A 19635-nucleotide genomic window follows, 5' to 3' on the forward strand; every position below is an offset into this window, starting at 1 on the left:
CACCCTGTACATCCTGGGACCTCCTGGGGTTTTGTCCTTGGCCCTCTTTCCTTGCCATCCTACACTAGCTTCATGGGCCATCACATCCACTCCCCTACTTACATGCTAATGATTCCCAAATGTCAATTTCTAGCCCCCCCCCTTTTTTTTTACTGCTTCTCTGTCCTAACTGTCCCCAACTGCTGGCTGTGTCCCCATTCTTTTCTCGAGCCATCCTCATTGAGCACTTCTAGGAAGGTCAGTTCTTGTCCCTTCCTGCCATCTACCTGGCAAACTGCTGTGCTTTAATCAAGGTCCAGCTTGCTCATTGCATCTTGAGTCATGCCATTCCCGGTGCTTCCAGAAGACTAGGCCTGCATTTACTCATCCTTATGGCTAAGGCCATGTCTGCTGATCACTTGTAGAGTACTTGCCTCAGAGTTTTTATAGTAGAAGACTCTGTTTGTCTTCCTTTCTATTAGTCTGTGAGTAGCAGGAAAGGATTCAGCCCTGCCCATCACTTTATATTGAGCACCTAGAACAGTTTCTAGAACATATAAGGTAGGTCCTCAAGATTCATTGGTCAATAAATCTTGGAAATGTGATCCATGCTATAGAAATCCCATATAACTATTATGATGAATAAATGAAATTCAGTGAGGTTCACGTTAATCTTGCCCATTTTTGTTCAGGATCAAGATGTGCACGAAGGTCACAATGGATGATTTCCTGACAGCCCATCATGAGATGGGACACATCCAGTATGACATGGCATATGCTGCACAACCCTACCTGCTCAGAAATGGAGCTAATGAAGGTTTCCATGAAGCTGTTGGGGAAATCATGTCACTGTCTGCAGCTACACCTCACTATTTGAAAGCGCTTGGTCTTCTGGAACCTGATTTTTATGAAGACAATGGTATGCACATTTTTCTCATGGCTTCTTTTGGGTATTCTTTAGTCTGACATGGGCAAAGGTATTTATTGCCATGCATAAGATATATTTAATTTTTGCCATATAAAATATAATGTATTTGTGGGTAACTGGGAATTGCTTCTGGTTAAAAAAACAGTATATAACATAACATGCCAACTTTTGTTTTTGTATCTTTGAGACGAGGTAACTAAGTGAATGATCTTGGGACTCTAAGAATCATTTAGCAGAAAACTTTTATTTTATTTTACTTGTTGTTGTTGTTTTAGTCACTCAGTCATGTCCAACTCCTTGCGACCCCATGGACTGTAGCCCACCAGGCTCCTCTGTCCATGGAAATTTCTAGGCAAGAATACTGGAGTGGGTTGCTGTTTTCTTCTCCAGAGGATCTTCCCCACCCAGGGACTGAAACTGTGTCTTCTGCATTGGCATGTGGATTTTTTTATCACTCAGCCACAAGGGAAACCCAGAATATTTTTTAAAAGATGCTAAAACAGACCCACAGAACTGAAATGCCTTATCCAAGGTCATCTAGCTAGTTAGTGTCAGAGTTCAGATTGAATTCCCCCAGTTCTAGGTAAAAACCTCAATGATGGAGCTGGAAAAGATTCTAAAAATCACTTTGTAGAGGAAGCAAGCTGAAGGCATGAGAGGGAAAATAACTAGCCCAAGGTCTAAAAACAACATGGCAGAACCAGAACCAAAGACCTAATCTACAACTTTTCCCATAATATTATGGGAATATTATGGGAGTTCTTAAGGAGCAGGTGGTAGAATACAAAGATTGGAAGAGATGGAAACATTTTTTTTTCATCTAGCTGAAGCATGAATTTGTCCCATAACATCCCCTCAGATCCAGGCCATCCTTCAGCATCTTTGTTCGAGGCAGCCTTTTTCTCTTTGGATGATCTGGACTTGATGGAACCCAACAAAATTCACAAGATCCAGATTTTTTTTTTTCTGTGAGGATTCTTTCTTGTAAAAGAAGAACACTTAGAGCCAAATATGTTCTTCTTTCCCATGTTTTTCTCTCCCCTCATTTTAGCCATTTGGGACATAAACATCAGCTCTGCTGACCGGTACATTTAGTCAATGAGGTCAAGGTCATAAGCTCCATCTTTGTGTGGGCAGTTCGCTTTGCCTTGACTTCTGACTCCACACCTTGATGATCTCACAAGTACCTGGGAGTAGGTCACTGTAAAGCCTTCATCATGTCTGAAAAAGTATAAGCACAGACCCAGTGGGTAATAGACAAGTAGCAGCATCCTCCCAGATACTGCAACAGAGGAAAGGGGTTTCACAGTAACCACACCTGTTGCCTAATTTTAAATTATCATTCTCAAGTCAATTCACAGAAAAGTGTTTTATCATTTTTTAATATTCCTTGACAGCAGGCAAGGATGATTGAATCACTGGTTTGAAAAACTCCTGCTTCTTTCCTTGGCTCTGCTCCTGATCTGTGAATTATATTTGACAAAATAAAGTCCTTCGTTCCTTCTTTTTCTCTTTCTTTCTCCCTCTCTTTGAAGCTTTCTTCTTCCAAAAGTGTTTACTGAGCACTTACTATGTGTAAATAATTTTAAAGACACTAGAGATACAGTGATGTGCCAAATAGATAACAGCCCCCTGGTTGCATTCCAGTGAGCTGCATTTATACAGTAGGCATCAGCTCCACTGTCCTTTGACACCACTGCTGCTGCTGCTAAGTCGCTTCAGTCGTTTTCTACTCTGTGCGACCCCATGGACAGCAGCCCACCAGGCTCCTCTGTCCACAGGATCCTCTAGGCAAGAATACCGGAGTGGGCTGCCATTTATTTCCTTCTCCATTTACACCACTAATAAAGGATAAATGAAATAACATAATTTGTTAAAGCATTTTAAACTCTTGTAAGGAAGATATTTCTAAGGCCTGAGGAAGCCTTACAAATAGGTGTGAAAAGAAGAGAAGCGAAAAGCAAAGGAGAAAAGGAAAGATATACCCATTTGAATGCAGAGTTCCAAAGAATAGCAAGGAGAGATAAGCCTTCCTCAGCGATCAATGCAAAGAGATAGAGGAAAACAATAGAATGGGAAAGACTAGAGATCTCGTCAAGAAAATTAGAGCTACCAAGGGAACATTTCATGCAAAGATGGGCTCAATAAAGGACAGAAATGGTATGGACCTAACAGAAGCAGAAGATATTAAGAAGAGGTGGCAAGAATACACAGAAGAACTGTACAAACAAGATTTTCACGATCCAGGTAATAGTGATGGTGTGATCACTCACCTAGAGCCAAACAATGCGAAGTCAAGTGGGCCTTAGGAAGCATCACTACGAACAAAGCTAGTGGAGTTGATGGAATTCCAGTTGAAATCCTAAAAGATGATGCTGTGAAAGTGCTGAACTCAATATGCCAGCAAATTTGGAAAACTCAGCAGTGGCCACAGGACTGGAAAAGGTCAGTTTTCATTCCAGTCCCAAAGAAAGGCAATGCCAAAGAATGCTCAAACTACCGCACAACTGTACTCATCTCACACGCTAGTAAAGTAATGCTCAAAATTCTCCAAGCCAGGCTTCAGCAATACGTGAACCGTGAACTTCCAGATGTTCAAGCTGGTTTTACAAAAGGCAGAGGAACCAGAGATCAAATTGCCAACATCCGCTGGATCATCAAAAAAGCAAGAGAGTTTCAGAAAAACATCTATTTCTGCTTTATTGACTATGCCAAAGCCTTTGACTGTTGGATCACAATAAACTGTGGAAAATTCTGGAGGAGATGGGAATACCAGACCACCTGACCTGCCTCTTGAGAAATGTGTATGCAGGTCAGGAAGCAACAGTTAGAACTGGACATGGAACAACAGACTGGTTCCAAATAGGAAAAGGAGTACGTCAAGGCTGTATATTGTCACCCTGCTTATTTAACTTATATGCAGAGTACATCATGAGAAACGCTGGGCTGGATGAAGCACATGCTGGAATCAAGATTGCTGGGAGAAATCAATAACCTCAGATATGCAGATGAGATCACCCTAATGGCAGAAAGTGAAGAAGAACTAAAGAGCCTCTTGATGAAAGTGAAAGAGGAGAGTGAAAAAGTTGGCTTAAAGCTCAACATTCAAAAAACTAAGATCATGGCATCTGGTCCCATCACTTCTTGGGAAATAGATGGGGAAACAGTGCAAATAGTGTCAGACTTTATTTTTTGGGGCTCCCAAATCACTGCAGATGGTGATTGCAGCCATGAAATTAAAAGACACTTACTCCTTGGAAGGAAAGTTATGACCAACCTAGATAGCATGTTAAAAAGCAGAGACATTACTTTGCCAACAAAGGTCCATCTAGTCAAGGCTATGGTTTTTCCAGTAGTCATGTATGGATGTGAGAGTTGGATTATAAAGAAAGCTGAGTGCTGAAGAATTGATGCTTTTGAACTGTGGTGTTGGAGAAGACGCTTATAGTCCCTTGGACTGCAAGGAGATCCAACCAGTCCATCCTAAAGATCAGTCCTGAGTGTTCATTGGAGGGACTGATGTTGAAGCTGAAACTCCAATACTTTGGCCACCTGCTGCGAAGAGCTAACTCATTTGAAAAGACCCTGATCCTGGGAAAGATTGAGGGCAGGAGGAGAAGGGGATGACAGAGGATGAGATGGTTGGATGGCATCATCAACTCAATGGACATGGGTTTGGGTGAACTCCGGGATTTGGGGATGATGGACAGAGAGGCCTGGCATGCTGCAGTCCATGGTGTCGCAGAGTTGGACATGACTGAGCGACTGAACTGAACTGAACTGAAGGAAGATATCAGTAAATTTAAAGTTCATGGTACTTCTGATTATCCTGGATAATCAGAGGAGGGAGGCTGTTTTTTCTTTGTTTTTTTTTTTTTTTCCTCCCTGGTTTACTGGCTTTTGGCCACATCTGTTTAATATCCGTTTATTTAGCAAAGACTCACACAGGGCATCATGTAGCAGATACCAGTTTAGGTATACAGTCTTGAATGAGACATTGACAGTAACTGCCTTCATGGAGCTTACAAGAATAAACAGTATGACTAGGAAAGCAGATGAAATAGCCCTACTTAGCTCTGACAAGAGGTAGTTAAGGAAGGCAACTGAAACTAATGCAAAAAAGAGGGTTACTCGTGGATTTATTTAACCTATTCTATCCAAGGCTTCACCCTACCGCAAATCCCTCAGCTGAGAAAATGAATAAATACGTATTATTATGTCCACTGTCAATATTTCTCATGTGATCATGCTTATAGTAAGTATATCTTGAGGAATAATATCTTGAGATTAGGAAATTATTGAACACAAAATGTCTACTGTCATCCTCATCTTAATATTTATCCTTTCTCATTTTCCTTTCAGAAACAGAAATAAACTTCCTGCTCAAACAAGCACTTACAATTGTTGGAACTCTACCATTTACTTACATGTTAGAAAAGTGGAGGTGGATGGTCTTTAAGGGTGAAATTCCCAAAGAGCAGTGGATGCAAAAGTGGTGGGAGATGAAGTAAGTCAGTGAATATGCATGCAATCAGTAAAATGTTTTCTCATGAGTTTGCTGTTTATTTAAAAACATCTAATTGGCCTATATAGACACACACAGACTCACATTAACTACTTGCTTTTTATTAAGTATCCATTTGGGTGCCTTCTCAGATAATATTTCCTTGGCCTTGCCTACCCCCTCAAAAGCAGGGTCAAGTGACGAAATTTCTCATGCTCTATCTTTTTACATGTTGAGGCACCCATTAAACTCTGATATTATTTAGGAAGTAATCAATGTGTTCATTTTCATTTTTTATTTTGTCCATTCTTTGAAACAAAAATTAATAACCCCGTATTTTAGGTAGGTAAAGCACCAGGGATCCAAGGCTGATCGTTTGCACCAGGGATCTGAGGCTGATCGTTTCTGATGTTCTCTTTGACTTCCAAGAGCTTTTAGTTTATGGAGGGATGTGGAAAATGAAACCACTGCAGTGTGTTGAATTGTGATGGAGGGTGTGAGGATCCATGAGCATCCAAGGGGAGATCCAAAGCCCTGGCCAGTGAGTCAGATCAGGAGAGGCATTCAAGCTGAGGTTTGAGAACAATGTGGGAGTTAACCAGGTGTACGTAGAAGGGAAAGGAGAGAATTCCAAGCAAGTGGGAGCCTGCCGCATTTGGGCAACGGTTGGTGATGCCTTTCAATAGTTTCAGTGCTACGTCATTCATCACTATATCCCAAGTGCTTTGCACAGGGCCTGGCTCAGACAAGTATGAAATAGTGATGAAAGTACTACTGAAGAAGATGGAAGAAAAGCGATCTCCCCACCATATTAGTCAGACTCCTGTTAATGATTTTTCTTTATTTTTCCTTTTTGGAGAGAAGATCTACAATTATAATATTTAGCCCCACATCCGTAAGTTGAAGTCAATGCCACTATTCTGCTAAGATTCTTTCTGTTGACATAAATCCTCCTTGGAGAAAGGAGACAGCCTTTCTAATAACTGTCTCTAGCATTTAAGTATTACCAAAATTATGTCTTTCATGATCCCACAATCAGAAAGGACAAATGTATTCAAACAATGTCAAATACATGGATTCTGTACCTTTTTATCCTGATTAAATTTTTGACCTCTTTTAGTTTATTTCCAAAGGTACATGGAATCAGGCCCTTAAAATGATTTGTTGTACTCTATTCAGGTAATAAGTCCACATGAAGTCTTTTCTTAGCATTGGGGATTGTGGCTGGCCCTGGAACTATAAAGATGACCAGAACACAGCCCTGCCCGCTAGGTGCTGAAGTTTCCAGGGCAAGAAGGAGCTGTATGTGAATAATTATAAAACAGAGAGAGAAATGACAAAGGAGGCAGAGCTGGAGAAGGCCTAGGGAGCTGGAGGGCTTGCTGTGAGACAGGTGCTTGGGGTCAGGGGCAGGGCTCATAGATGAGGGGGCATTTGAGCTGGCCTTGAAGAATCAGTGAGGTTTCAATTTTAGAAAATTCTGCCTACCAGGAGCCCATAAAATATGGTGCAGGAGAGGAATTTTTAGGACTTTCACTGTATGGTTTTGGTCACATAATACACTTTATGAAATTGGTGTTTTGATGATACAGCTATTTTTCAATGGTATAGACTGGCTAAATTAACAAAAAACAGAGATGATTACATGATGGGCTTTTTTTTTCATGATGGGCTTTATTCTGTAATTCTTTACACTGTTTCAATTTCACCTGACAAAAAATTCCAATAGAAATGCCATTGGCTGATAGCACTGCACAATGGCACCATCTATACTTTCTCTCCATGAGCGACCCACAGCTAATATACCTTCCTTTTCCTCCAAAGGCGAGAGATAGTTGGAGTGGTGGAGCCTCTGCCTCATGATGAGACATACTGTGATCCTGCGTGTCTGTTCCATGTGGCTGAAGATTACTCGTTCATCCGGTGACAGTTTTCTTCTGTTTCACTTCTAGAATTTGTAGACAGAGTGACAACTTTAATATCTCTGTCTCCATTCACCTCCCCCTTAGAACCTCAAAATAGATGATCAGTTTCAATTCTTTGTAACTGAACATGACGTATGGAGTTCAACAAAAGTTACATGAGATCCTTTTCTCCATGAACAGGGAATTTATAGTCTCCTTGGGAGCAATAGAAATGTTTTTGTTTGTCTCCTTGTTACTGGCAGAGTTCAGGGGGATTATAATAGAGCATTTTTAACTTGAAGTCCCAAAATCTATGTTCTTCACCCATTAGCTCCAGATCTTGAATTTGCTGAGTCTCAGTTTCTTTATTTGTAAAGTAGAAATAATATTGTTGATTTGCCAGAAGGATCAATTTTGGCATAAGTTATGTGAAAAGGCTATAAATCGGTAAAACACAATACAAATGTGAGCTCACATTTAACAAGATAATGCTGCCTTTTTATCAGCTGATACATAAATGCAAGTATGATGAGTCTATAGGGTTTGTGTTTGGGTCTTTCTTGAGTGAAAAGAGGTTTAACTGATACTTCTTTGGTTACTGGGGCCTCAAAATTTAAATATATGTCCCAGTCTATGACTTAACCACAGAAACTACACACGGGACAGCTCTTTTCTTTTCCTTTATCTCTTTTATAGGTATTACACGAGGACCATTTATCAATTCCAGTTTCATGAAGCCCTTTGTAAAACAGCTAAGCATGAAGGTGCCCTGTTCAAATGTGACATCTCAAATTCCACTGAAGCTGGGCAGAGGCTGCTGTAAGAGATGCTTCAAAAACATTGAACCTCTCATCCTATTTAATGTTACTCATTTCCATGCCTAGGTTTGAATTTGATTTCTTTGTTCTAAAAAAGAAAATTTGGGGACTCAAAATGTCTTCATCCATGAATTAAATGTTTGTTTTGTGATCACACAGGAACCTGGATCATGTGATGGCTAGACAGGCCACCTCCTCTCCCCGTGTCGTAACTACAGAGCTCTCTTTGTAGTAACCAGGGGGAGGAGAGATTGAAAGATGAATACATCATTTACCATGCCTTCTTGTCTTATTTGCCAGGAGCAAACTTAGTCAAACCAAAGAGGAGTAACCATAGGTTGTACATGTAAACAGATGTACATCTGGAATCCTTCCAAAGGCACTGAACCCACCTCCCCCAGCATTTTTTTTTTTTTTTAATGTAGCCAAATGCTGAGCCTTGGAAAATCAGAACCCTGGACCTTAGCATTGGAAAGTATTGTGGGGATAAAGACTATGGATGTAAAACCCCTGCTCAACTACTTTGAGCCCTTGTTTACCTGGCTGAAAGAGCAGAATAAGAATTCATTCGTGGGTTGGAGCACGGAATGGACTCCATGTGAGTAGATGGCGTTGACACATTTCTAATGGCCCTTTTTCTGCTTCCCTAGTCCTCGCTGGCCCTAGTCTCATGGGACTTACACAGTTGAGTGTGTTCTCCCTCTACTTATCCCCTGTACTGTGGTGGCAGATGCCATTTTCTCTGAGAGGAAACACATTTGTTGAGCACCTACTGTATATCTGACACAGTGAAAACTTCCCCCCTCTTGTTTTCAATCTGCTTTACTAGCCCCATATTTAAAATAAAAGAGTCTAACACTGTATGTGGTTAGTGTTCTAACCCACTGTATGTGATTCCTGCTCTTCAAAGAAAGGCAAATATGTTTAATGATTTTAATGCAATCCCCTCTTCTTTCTGGCAGTTACATTCATATTTCTAAACAGCTTGTTTATATTGTCATTTCCCCATTGCTCAGTTTTAAAAATACACTTCTGCCTACTCTTCTGCCTCCATTTCCTATTCTCCCAATGAAATTTAACATAATTTTTAGTAAAGAAATTATCAATATTTGCGTCATTATACCTGCAGAACCAAGTAATATACTATTTTATATCTTTTTTAATGTAGCTTTTTGTTTGTCCTGAAGTTTCTATTGCTTCATTTTTTTGCATACCTAATTTGCTGTCCATGCTATCTTCTTCTTCTCCAACTATTCCAACGTATCTATTCTTTTCAGTTTCATTTTTCCTAAAGAACTCCCTCTTAGAGTCCTCCTGTCTCAATCTGGACCACAGTTTTCATCCTGAGTCATCGCTTTGCTGCTGTCCTGGGTTGAATCCACTCCTTCCTGGATTCCATGTCTTCTTTCATGAATTCCCTCCCGTTTTGCTGCAGCACGGCCTCCAAGTGACTTTCTAAGCAAGAGCTCATGGGGTAGGAGCATCAGCTGTTCCCCTAAGTGGCTATAACCAGACCTAGACTTTCATTTTCCTTGTTTTCAGTCCAGTATCTTCTTCCACTCCCTGCTGTACCCGAATCCCAGGCCTCTCCTGGATTCTCTGGGGGGTCTCTACTGCCTGTGTGTACACATTACTCCATGACTTCCTGACCCTTGAGAAAGCATTTACCACTCCTCCATAACTTCTCATTTTCCAAAGGAGTGTTTATACCTTTAAAAAATTCCTTTACTATCACTTTACTGGGGTCTTGGGAAAGGAAGGAAATAAACACACATGGTCAATCTGCTGTCTATAACAACAGTCTGTTATTTCTCTTTAATCAGATTCTGACCAAAGCATCAAAGTGAGGATAAGCCTAAAATCAGCTCTTGGAAAAAATGCTGTGAGTATTCTAGATAGCGTATCTATAACTTTCAGTGCATTCCCTTATTTACGGCACAACAAGCCCATTTCAGGGCAGTGAAAAGATGAAAGGGCACATGGGTCTCTTAAAAAGCCCTAGATTCTGGCCTGTGGCATTTGAGTTGGTTTTTTCAGTAATACATTCCTTGTTGAATTGGCTATGCCTCTATTTTCCTTGTGACTCTGAAGGTATTATGAAGATCAGTGAGAAAACATTTAAAGTATCAAATACCTACCCTCCCAATTCACTCTGATCACAGTTACTTGTATTTTTAAAATATATATATGTATATTTATTTGGCTTTTCTGGGTCTTAGTTGTGATGTGTGGAATCTTTAGCTGCAGCATGCAAACTCTTAGTTGTGGCATGTGGGATCCAGTTCCTTGGCCAGAAATTGAACCCAAGCCCTCTGCTTTGGGAGCCTGGAGTCTTAGCCACTGGATCACCGGGGAAGTCCGCATTACTTGTATTTGAGGAAGAGGACATGTTTATATTTTTAGAGACTGCTTTTAGAAGTATTGTAGGCAGTTTGGCTTTGTTTTGTCTTAGTCAATCATCTAGGTACTAGAAGCTTGTTTTAATCTTAGACCCCAGCCTTGGACCTGCTTAATCAGAATCTGCGCTTTAACAACCCTCCAGGTGGTTTGTAGACACAATAAAGGCTGGGAAGCAACAAGTTAGACCACTGTTTCTCAAGCCTGGCTGCACACTGGAGTCATTCAGGATGTTCTTTAAAATATTAATGCTTCAGTCCCATTCCCAGAGATTCTGACTTACTGCTCTGAGGTGTGGCATGAAAACCCACTCCATTATTCTTCCCTGGAGAATTCCATGGACAGAGGAGCCTGGCGGGCTACAGTCCATAGGGTCACAAAGAGTTGGACATCACAGAAGTGACTTAGCATGCATGTATCTGGCATCAAGTCATCAAAGTTCCCCGGGTGATTTTGATTACAGCACAGTTTGAGAACCACTGAGGCAGAGATGCATTTCTGGACAACAAAAAGTTTTACAGAAAATCAGATTACTTACACCTTCATGTGAATTACTTTAATCAGCTGTTGCTTTCTCCTAAACACCTGCCTCAGGTTTATCCAGTTTGAAGCAATTTGTTTTGGGGAAAAAGGAGAGGAGAGGGTTGCCCCAGGCAGATGGAGATCAAAGGCATGGATGGAAGTGTGGCACCCAGGAGGCTTTGCAGGATTAGAGAGCAACCTGGCATTACTGGATAAAACAGTCCAAGATGCTACAGAAAATTGTTCTTTTCACTGGATAGAGTCAAAGATTGCATTTCTACCCCCAGACTTTTCTTGGGAAGTTAACTATTGTCCAAGGCTCCACAGTAGTTGTAGTGTAATTTTCATATATAAGCAAAACATCTAAATATAAATAACATGTCATCGTTGTTGTTTAGTCACTAAGTGATGTTTGACTATTTGTGACCCCATGGACTGTAGCCTCCAGGCTCCTCTGTCCATGGGATTCTCCAGGCAAGAATACTGGAGTGGGTTGCCATTCTGTTCTCCAGGGGATCTTCCCAACCCAGGAATCAAACCTGGTCTCCTGCATTGGCAGGTGGATTTATTACCACTGAGCACCCAAGGAAGCCTATAGTAGGAGTAAAAAATGAAGATTTAAGAAACAAATATAAAATGGAGGTGTATCACTTCTCAAACTCTGAAAGTTCAAGTTCCTATTTCTTAGCAATCATTGTCTCTGGGGTTATTTTTCCTTCTGTCCTATTTTTATTAGCTCTTCCTTGGACTGATAAAATTTAATTTTAATTGAAAGTGTCCAGTAGATCAGGATTCTTTTCAATTATCTTCTTTTTTCTTGACATGTTTTTCCCCATGTTATCTTTCCATGCAGTGAGGGATTAGTAAACAGTCTTCAGAGGGGTTGGTGGTGTAATATTCTGAGGCCCATTCACAGAGCAACAGGCTGCTTTGATGAGAGCGGAGTTATACTTTTAGCCAGAATAACTGTCCAGTTCAAGCTACTTCATAGCAAAGTCCTCCTGGATCTTTGATACTATTTTGAGAACTTAGCCTTTACTTTTTTAATATAGAAATAATAACCAGAATATTAGTGCCCATGTTCAGTTCAGTCGCTCAGTCGTGTCTGACTCTTTGTGACCCCATGGACTGTAGCACGCCAGGCTTCCCTGTCCATCACCAACTCCTGGAGCTTGCTCAAACTCATGTCCATTGAGTTGGTGACGCCGTCCAACCATCTCATCCTCTGTCGTCCCCTTCTCCTCCCGCTTTCAGTCCTTCCCAGCATCAGGGTCTTTTCCAATGAGTCAGTTCTTTGCATCAGGTGGCCAAAGTATTAGGGTTTCAGCATCAGTCCTTCCAATGAATATTCAGGACTGATCTCCTTTAGGATGGACTGGTTGGATCTCCTTGCAGTCCAAGGGACTCTCAAGAGTCTTCTCCAACACCACAGCCATATTAATATTATTATTACTATTAAAATAACTTTCCCAATACTTGAATGGTATCAATGTAGCAATCCTTTGAAATCTTTTTTTAAACAGCTAAAATTTTCTTTTGAAAATGTAACATTTTCAAATTGAAGTATAGTTGATTTAAATTGTGTTTCAGAGGCACAGAAAAGTGAATCTGTTATACACATACATATATATTTTGTCAGATTCTTTTCCCTTATAGGTTATTACAAAATATTGAGTATAGTTCTCTGTGATACACAGTATACCCTTGTTGTTTATTTTATATATGGTAGTGTCTGTCTGTTAATCCTAAATTCCTAAGGTTCTCCTCCCCCCTTTCCCCTTTGGTTTTTCTATGTCTGTGGGTCTATTTGTTTTATAAATAAGTTTCTTTGTATCATTTTTTTTAGATTCCACATATAAGCAATATCTTACGATATTTGTCTTTGTCTGGCTTGCTTCACTTAGTATGATTATCTATAATTGTTTTTCCTAAAAGGGGGAAGAGAGGCAAGCTTTGATGATCTCTACTGCCATCTACTGGAGGAAAGGGTGAATTATTTTTCTCTTTGAACAGGTTTTTCCTGGACTACACAAATTTTACCCAAGCCATTGGTTTAGCACTGGAAAAGAAGAATTACCTTGTTTACAAAAAACTATTTTTTTCCTTTGAACTTGAAGTTTCTTTTTCTTTTACACTTACACATATCTGAGAACTTACTATAAAAATAGTAAAAGGTCAGCATACTTGTCTACAGTATATGGATGTTTTAACCAAAACCAATGGCACACATAACTCCCATCTATAAACCTGCCCTCGGGTGCTTATTTCAGCTTACTTTAAGTTAAATTCAAAGGACCAGTGAGCCCTGTGGTTCTTAAAGCGTTGAGCAGCGTTAGCACCACGTGGGAGCTTGTTAGAGATGCAGATTTCCAGGTCTTCTCTGAGGCTTGGGCCCAGGATTCAGTGATTTGACAAGCTGTCTGGGTGATGCCAGTGCACACTGAAGTTGGAGATCACTGACCTTATGCAGAGCTAGAATCTTTGGCATATTAGACAATTTAAAATTAACACACGTCGGGAAGTCCCTGGTGGTCCAGTGGTTAGAACTCTTAGCTCTCCCTGCTGAGGGTTGTATTCAATCCCTGGACTGGGAACTAAGATCTCACAAGATCCCACAGGATGTGTGGCATGGCCAAAAAAAAAAAAAAAAAGCTTGTGGAATATCAGGTTTTAATGACCCCATGATCTCTACTGAGCAGTGTTTTTGTTGTGAATTTGCAGTATGAATGGAATGACAACGAATTGTACTTGTTCCGGTCGTCTGTGGCATATGCCATGAGAAAATATTTTTTAAAGAAGAGAAATGAGACCATTCCTTTTGGGTGAGTTGATGTGCTGTGCTCTCAATGAGTATTTCCCTTACTCTTGGATCAGAAAGTTTTATGCTTCAACTTTTATTCACGTGAAATTGAGAAAAACCTCCTAACAGCTATTAAACCTCATTGCTGTCCTGGAATTAGGGCCACCGTTTTTTAGGGATGCTTGTGACTTATTTGACTTGTAGATGGAAGAGCTTTGTTATTATTAAATGGCCCTCTCCTCACCTCTTCCCCTCTACCTTCTCTCCTCTCCCTTTCTTTTCCCCAAATGCTCTCATTCACCCTCAGCACTGAAAACAAAAGGCAGAAATCTCTGCTTTCATTGAGCTTGTATTCTAATGTATCTGCTTAGTGTGTGTATGTGTTATAGACAGTCAACAAAATATATAAGTGAAATATAGTAGAATTTGATGGTGATAAGTGCTAGGGAGAACAGTTCAACAGGAAATGGGCAAGGGAGTGCTTGCTGGTTGTTTGTCTCTGTGTGTGTGTGTGTGTGTGTGTGTGTGTCTGTGGTTCCATTTTAACTAAAATGGTCAAGAAAGACCTTGTTAGTATTTGAACAAATAGCTGAAACAGGAGAGAGAGTCAGAGGTGCAGACCCTGGGGGAAAATGTTGCAGCTTGAAAAATAGCAAGTAGAAAGATCCCGAGGAACAAACATCCTTCACTCATTGAAGGAACAGCAAAGAGGCCAGTGTGGCTGGAGCGGAGTGAGCTAATAGAAGACAAATGGGAGATGCGGTCAGGGCCAGACTGGGCCGTGGGGGTGGAAAGGCGAGAAGAAAGTTTGTGTGTGCGCCTCCAAAGCCATTCTAAGGCCCTTGGCTTTCCTTCTGCATGAGAAACGCTCTGAACCACGTGATCTGCCTTGGGTTTTTGCTTTGTTTTTTTAGTAAACATTCGTTGTTTTATTTATTTTTGGCTGCACTGGGTCTTCATTGCTGCACGTGGGCTTTCTCTAGTTGTGGCAGGTAAGGGGCTACTCTTCATTGTTGTGCACAGGCTTCTCATTGTGGAGGCTTCTTCTTGCAGAGCATGAGGCATGTGGGCTTAGTAGTTGGGGCTGGCTGGCTCTAGGGCACAGGCTCAATAGTTGTGGGGCACAGGCATAGCTGCTCTGTGGCATATGGAATCTTCCTGGACCAGGGATCGAACCCCTGTCCCCTGCATTGGCAGACAGATTCTTATCCACTGTACCACCAGAGAAGTCCCTGCCTTGCATTTTATTAGGATCAGTCTCATCAGCTGTGAGAGCACAGTCTTGTCACATCCTACTATAAACCCCACTCCTCACCCTCACCTGTGGGGGCAACATGACGAGTTTTGCCAGGAGGGGCACGGTTGGAAGATATTGGGGCATCACCTCTGTCCATGGAAGGGAGCCATCGCTGCCCGCCGTGTTGTTTATCACAATCCTGGGTCACCAGTGATTCCTCGCTGATTCTTCTGCTGCTTTGTTTGAAATATTTCTAACACTGAAAAAAACTGTGGTTCTTATATGGAAGCAGAACCAATCATGCCAAGACTTGCTCTCACACCTTAGGGAATTGCGTTCATGTGCTTTGGGCAGTGTTAAGGTTATTGGGACAGTTACATCCTTCCATGACGAGCCCTGCTCCAGGGCTCTCCTCTCTACCCTGTGATTGTCCCCCCATCTCCAGCAGAAGAAGTCTTCATTCTCTTCACAGCGTCCTCTGTGCCACCAGGGAAAATGTTTCTTTTGTTTCTCCACAGGGAAGAGAACGTGTGGGTGAGTGACAAGAAACCAAGAATCTCCTTCAAGTTCTTTGTCACATCACCTAACAATGTGTCTGACATCATCCCTAGAACTGAAGTTGAAAATGCCATCAGGTGATATTTTACTTTCAAATGTAGGATAGAAGGGTGAGGGGGTCCCAATGCAACAACAGTAATGAATGATTTGTGTGTTCCTAAAGGTGCCAGGCACTGTTCTGAGTCATTTGAGTGTTTTCCCTCATCTTAAAAACTTGGGTTTTAATTCCAAAAGGATCTCATAGCAAGGGGATTGCCTTCATTGGGTTTCTCCAGATGCAGGTCCTTAGACAAAGATTTGAAAGTAAGTAGTTTAGTTGGGAAGTCACCTCAGGAAGAATGGATTGAGGAGTGTGGACAGGAGACAGAATGGAAGGAAGGTAACATGACACGTTATGAGCAAGTTACCACTGTGGGCAGCTAGAACTCCATTCTGCTGGGAATTCTGGGAGATGGTGTGGAACATGCACCTGAATTGTCCCATCAGAGCTGGGGTATTTATTCACCACTTCCCACCGGTCACTGGTTGAGAACTGTGTACAGGGGACAGTAATTCCCCAGCCTTACTGGCCTGCAGATAGGGCCTAATCTTGTAACCTGAGAATGCTCTCAGGCAAAGGCAGCAGATCCTGGCTGAAGGAAGTCTAACCAGCATGCCAGGAAAATGGTAAATGCAGAGGGTACATGGGCAGGTGTCGCCATCATCGCTGTAGAGACTTTGATGCAGAATTCATTTAACCAAAGTCTGAAACAAGGCAGGCAGGGACAAGATTCCTTAGATATTAAATAAGTAAGTGTTAGTCGCTCAGTCATGTCCCAACTCTTTGAGATCCCATGGACTGTAGCCCACCAGGCTGGATAGATGTTGATCTATCCAGAAAAAAAGAGAAGAAAAAAAGGCTTAATATACCGTTGCTATGGGAAATGCTACTAAGTGGCGCTCTTGAGCTGCTCGTCATCTTTAGAAGAAGACCCAAGACTTGCTGGGCAGAGTTGGCCTAGAAAATCTGGCTTAGTGGGGTTTACAACCCAAGCATGCCCAGCCTCACTGGCTGCCTCCACAAGACTTGTCTTGGGGGAAAGTGCTAGCTGAGATCATCACGAAGGAGCCCAGCGCTCCTGCAAGCTCTGGGGAGTCCTCAAACTTCTTATTTCCAGAGTGACAAGACTCTTTCAGGTGGAGGTTGTGGGGGGTTATATGGCTAATGCTGCCTGGATCTCTCTCTCTCTCTGGCTGGACTCTTGACTTCCTGACCTGCACTCTATTCAATGGCAGGAGAATGGGATACCAGACACTTTGGTTTTCAATCTGAAATACTGAACATTCCAGTTTTTTGTTTTAAAAATAACCTTCATCCTTTTTTCCTCTATAAAATTCAGCCATATCCCAGCCCAGTGCTAGAGAATTTGGCAAAGGCTCCTTCCCTGTGTTCCTCCCCAGAACTGCATTTATTAGGATGTCAACACCTTTTATGGAAAATGCAGCTGTTGAGACTTGTGTATAGGGCCTGATTCATTTGTAGAAGAGGTGGATCCAATTGTCCTTTTCCATTATTTGATATAAAGTCATTGTAGACATACCTCGGCAGAAGGGAAATTCTTACCAAATGTGCAACTTTGCCTTTACAACACAGTAGTCACAAATGAACAAATGCCAACCATCTGCACATTTCCACACTTGCAACCTCATTTTCCAGTGAAGCTGTTTCTAAACCTAATTTAGGATCACACAGTATGAAAGAGGTATGATTGTTAAAACTCAAATCTGTCAGTGAACCTGGTTATTGACTTTGATTTCACTGCTTCTTTGGATAAGCCTTATCAAATCCTTTTGGAGACAGTGATATAGGCAGTAAATAACTGCACTGTTTTCTTTTGCCTGAGTGTTTTGCTTTTGGGAATAGGTTGTCCCGGTACCGTATCAATGATGCCTTCCAGCTGGATGACAACAGCCTGGAGTTTCTGGGGATTCAGCCGACGCTGGGACCCCCTTACAAGCCACCTGTCACCATATGGCTGATTATCTTTGGGGTCGTGATGGGAGTGGTAGTGATTGGTATTGTTGTGCTCATCTTCACTGGGATCAGAGATCGAAGGAAGTAAGTGACCTTTCTTGAACTTATCTATCCTAAAACAGAACAGTTTCAGGAAAACTAACTGGAAAATTTGCAGTAAGTGGTAGGTTGTACAAGCCAATTACATATGTGGACAGTTTCACAGCTAAATATTCTTATGCACCCCCTAGAAGTTTACCAGATTTCATCAGCACTTCGCCATCCTAGCAGGCCCCAACATACAGGAGAGTTCCAGCCTGGGGTTTACTACTGGTATGCCCCAGTAAACTCCATCCTGGCCACAGCATCATTTCCCTACTGCTAAAAGGCACTTTAAGCTCTGCAGTGGTGAGTGAGCTCAGTGGGGATTACCCTTACTGAGGAGTCCTCCTTGGTCTAGAAGTGATCCTAGAGAATGCATTAGTGATGGATTTGAACTGTGAAATCGTTCAAGAATGAGCTCTGAGATTTGCTCCAAACTGCTATGCTTGAATCCTCTGCATCCCTCCTTCCATGGCCCAGATGCCTTACTATACCCTCAGTTCATGAGTCAGGCACCCTCTAAATTGTTCTTGAGTTGAAGATTCAAGTTCACTGCGGATTTAAATCACCAGAGGCGTGATGTATAGTTGTGCCCTGCCACTAGATTTGTTTTCTGATCTTGAGATAGCATTTACTTTTGTTGGGCTTGTGTAATTGAGGTTAATCATATTTTATAACACCTAACAAAACTCTTTGCACACATTAGGTTGTTTAAATGTGTTCTTTAATTTTTATATGCACTAGTCTGTTTTGCTCAATTTTCTTCACTATATTATTTGTTTCCACAAATAACTTCATTTTTAAAATTAGGCATTGACAAAAATATATTCACATAGTAAAAATGTTTTAAATACAAAAGGATACATAGAGTTTCCCTGTCACTCTTTGCTTCCAAGTTCCCTTCCTAAAGCTGACAAAAATTATCAGTTTAAAAAAATTTTTAAAAAATTGTGTAGTTGATTGACAATGTTGTGTTTGTTTCAGGTATACAGCAAAGTGATTCAGTTATACATACACATGTATCTATTCTTTTTCAGACTCTTTTCCTGTAGAGATTATTAGACAGTAGAGTCCCCTGTGCTATATAGTGGGTCCTTGTTGGTTATCTATTTTATACGTAGTAGTGTGTATCTGTTGATCCCCAAGTCCTTATTTATCCCTCCCCTCCCTTTCCAGTTTGGTAACCACAAGTCTGTGACTCTGTTTCTGAAAAATGCATATTCCAAAGTTCATTCATCAAAGAAATTCTTTTTGGGCTCCTCCTTCCTGCTATACACTGCATTAATAGAAGCTACACAGAAAAATAAGACAGCTTATGCATTTCTTACATTAATGTACTCAACAATTGTATAATATATAGCAATGTAATTATGTTCATGTATATAGAAGACAGAGATTCAGAGAGGACAAGAACCCTTCTCAAGTTTGCACAGCTAGTAATGCATGAAGATATACGCTCAGTTTTTAAAGCTGGTTGTTGTAGTACAAAGCGGGCCTATCCTGATCTTCATACTTTGGAAATTGGTAATTTAGTAGGGAAGTTTTTTTTATAATGAAGTGATTGGTTAAATGACCCCTGAGTTCCTAAAAATAATAATAATGGTTAATATTTATTGGAGATTATAGGCCGGATACTGTGAGTACTCTGCCAGCATTATTTCACTGAGTTTGCATATTTGCCATCATTTTCTGAATAGTTAGACTGAGGCACAGAGGCCCCCGCTCTCAGACTTCAGAGCTTATACCCTAACCAGTCTCCTACTCTGCCAACCATCATGCCAACTGATCATCGGGCTAAAGAAGTGAATTCAATGCACTCTGGGTGCCCATAGTCCATTAAAAGGAGACTGGTATGCAAATGAGTACAGGTGGTAAGATGCTAAGATGGAAAAG

General features: G+C 41.2%; 1 protein-coding gene across 1 annotated transcript in view; it reads left to right on the forward strand.

The window, feature by feature from the left end:
* Positions 1-19635, forward strand: part of ACE2 (angiotensin converting enzyme 2) — a 45606-nt gene that overhangs the window by 24939 nt on the left and 1032 nt on the right. The window contains exons 10-18 of the mRNA XM_043896107.1: positions 672-898; positions 5270-5414; positions 7236-7334; positions 8012-8134; positions 8559-8731; positions 9957-10015; positions 13774-13874; positions 15608-15724; positions 17551-17745. Of these exons, the coding sequence (XP_043752042.1) occupies positions 672-898; positions 5270-5414; positions 7236-7334; positions 8012-8134; positions 8559-8731; positions 9957-10015; positions 13774-13874; positions 15608-15724; positions 17551-17745 (1239 nt within the window). The remainder of the gene's footprint in view (positions 1-671; positions 899-5269; positions 5415-7235; positions 7335-8011; positions 8135-8558; positions 8732-9956; positions 10016-13773; positions 13875-15607; positions 15725-17550; positions 17746-19635) is intronic.

This window comes from Cervus elaphus, chromosome X (assembly GCF_910594005.1).
Source record: "Cervus elaphus chromosome X, mCerEla1.1, whole genome shotgun sequence".
Lineage (NCBI taxonomy): Eukaryota > Metazoa > Chordata > Mammalia > Artiodactyla > Cervidae > Cervus > Cervus elaphus.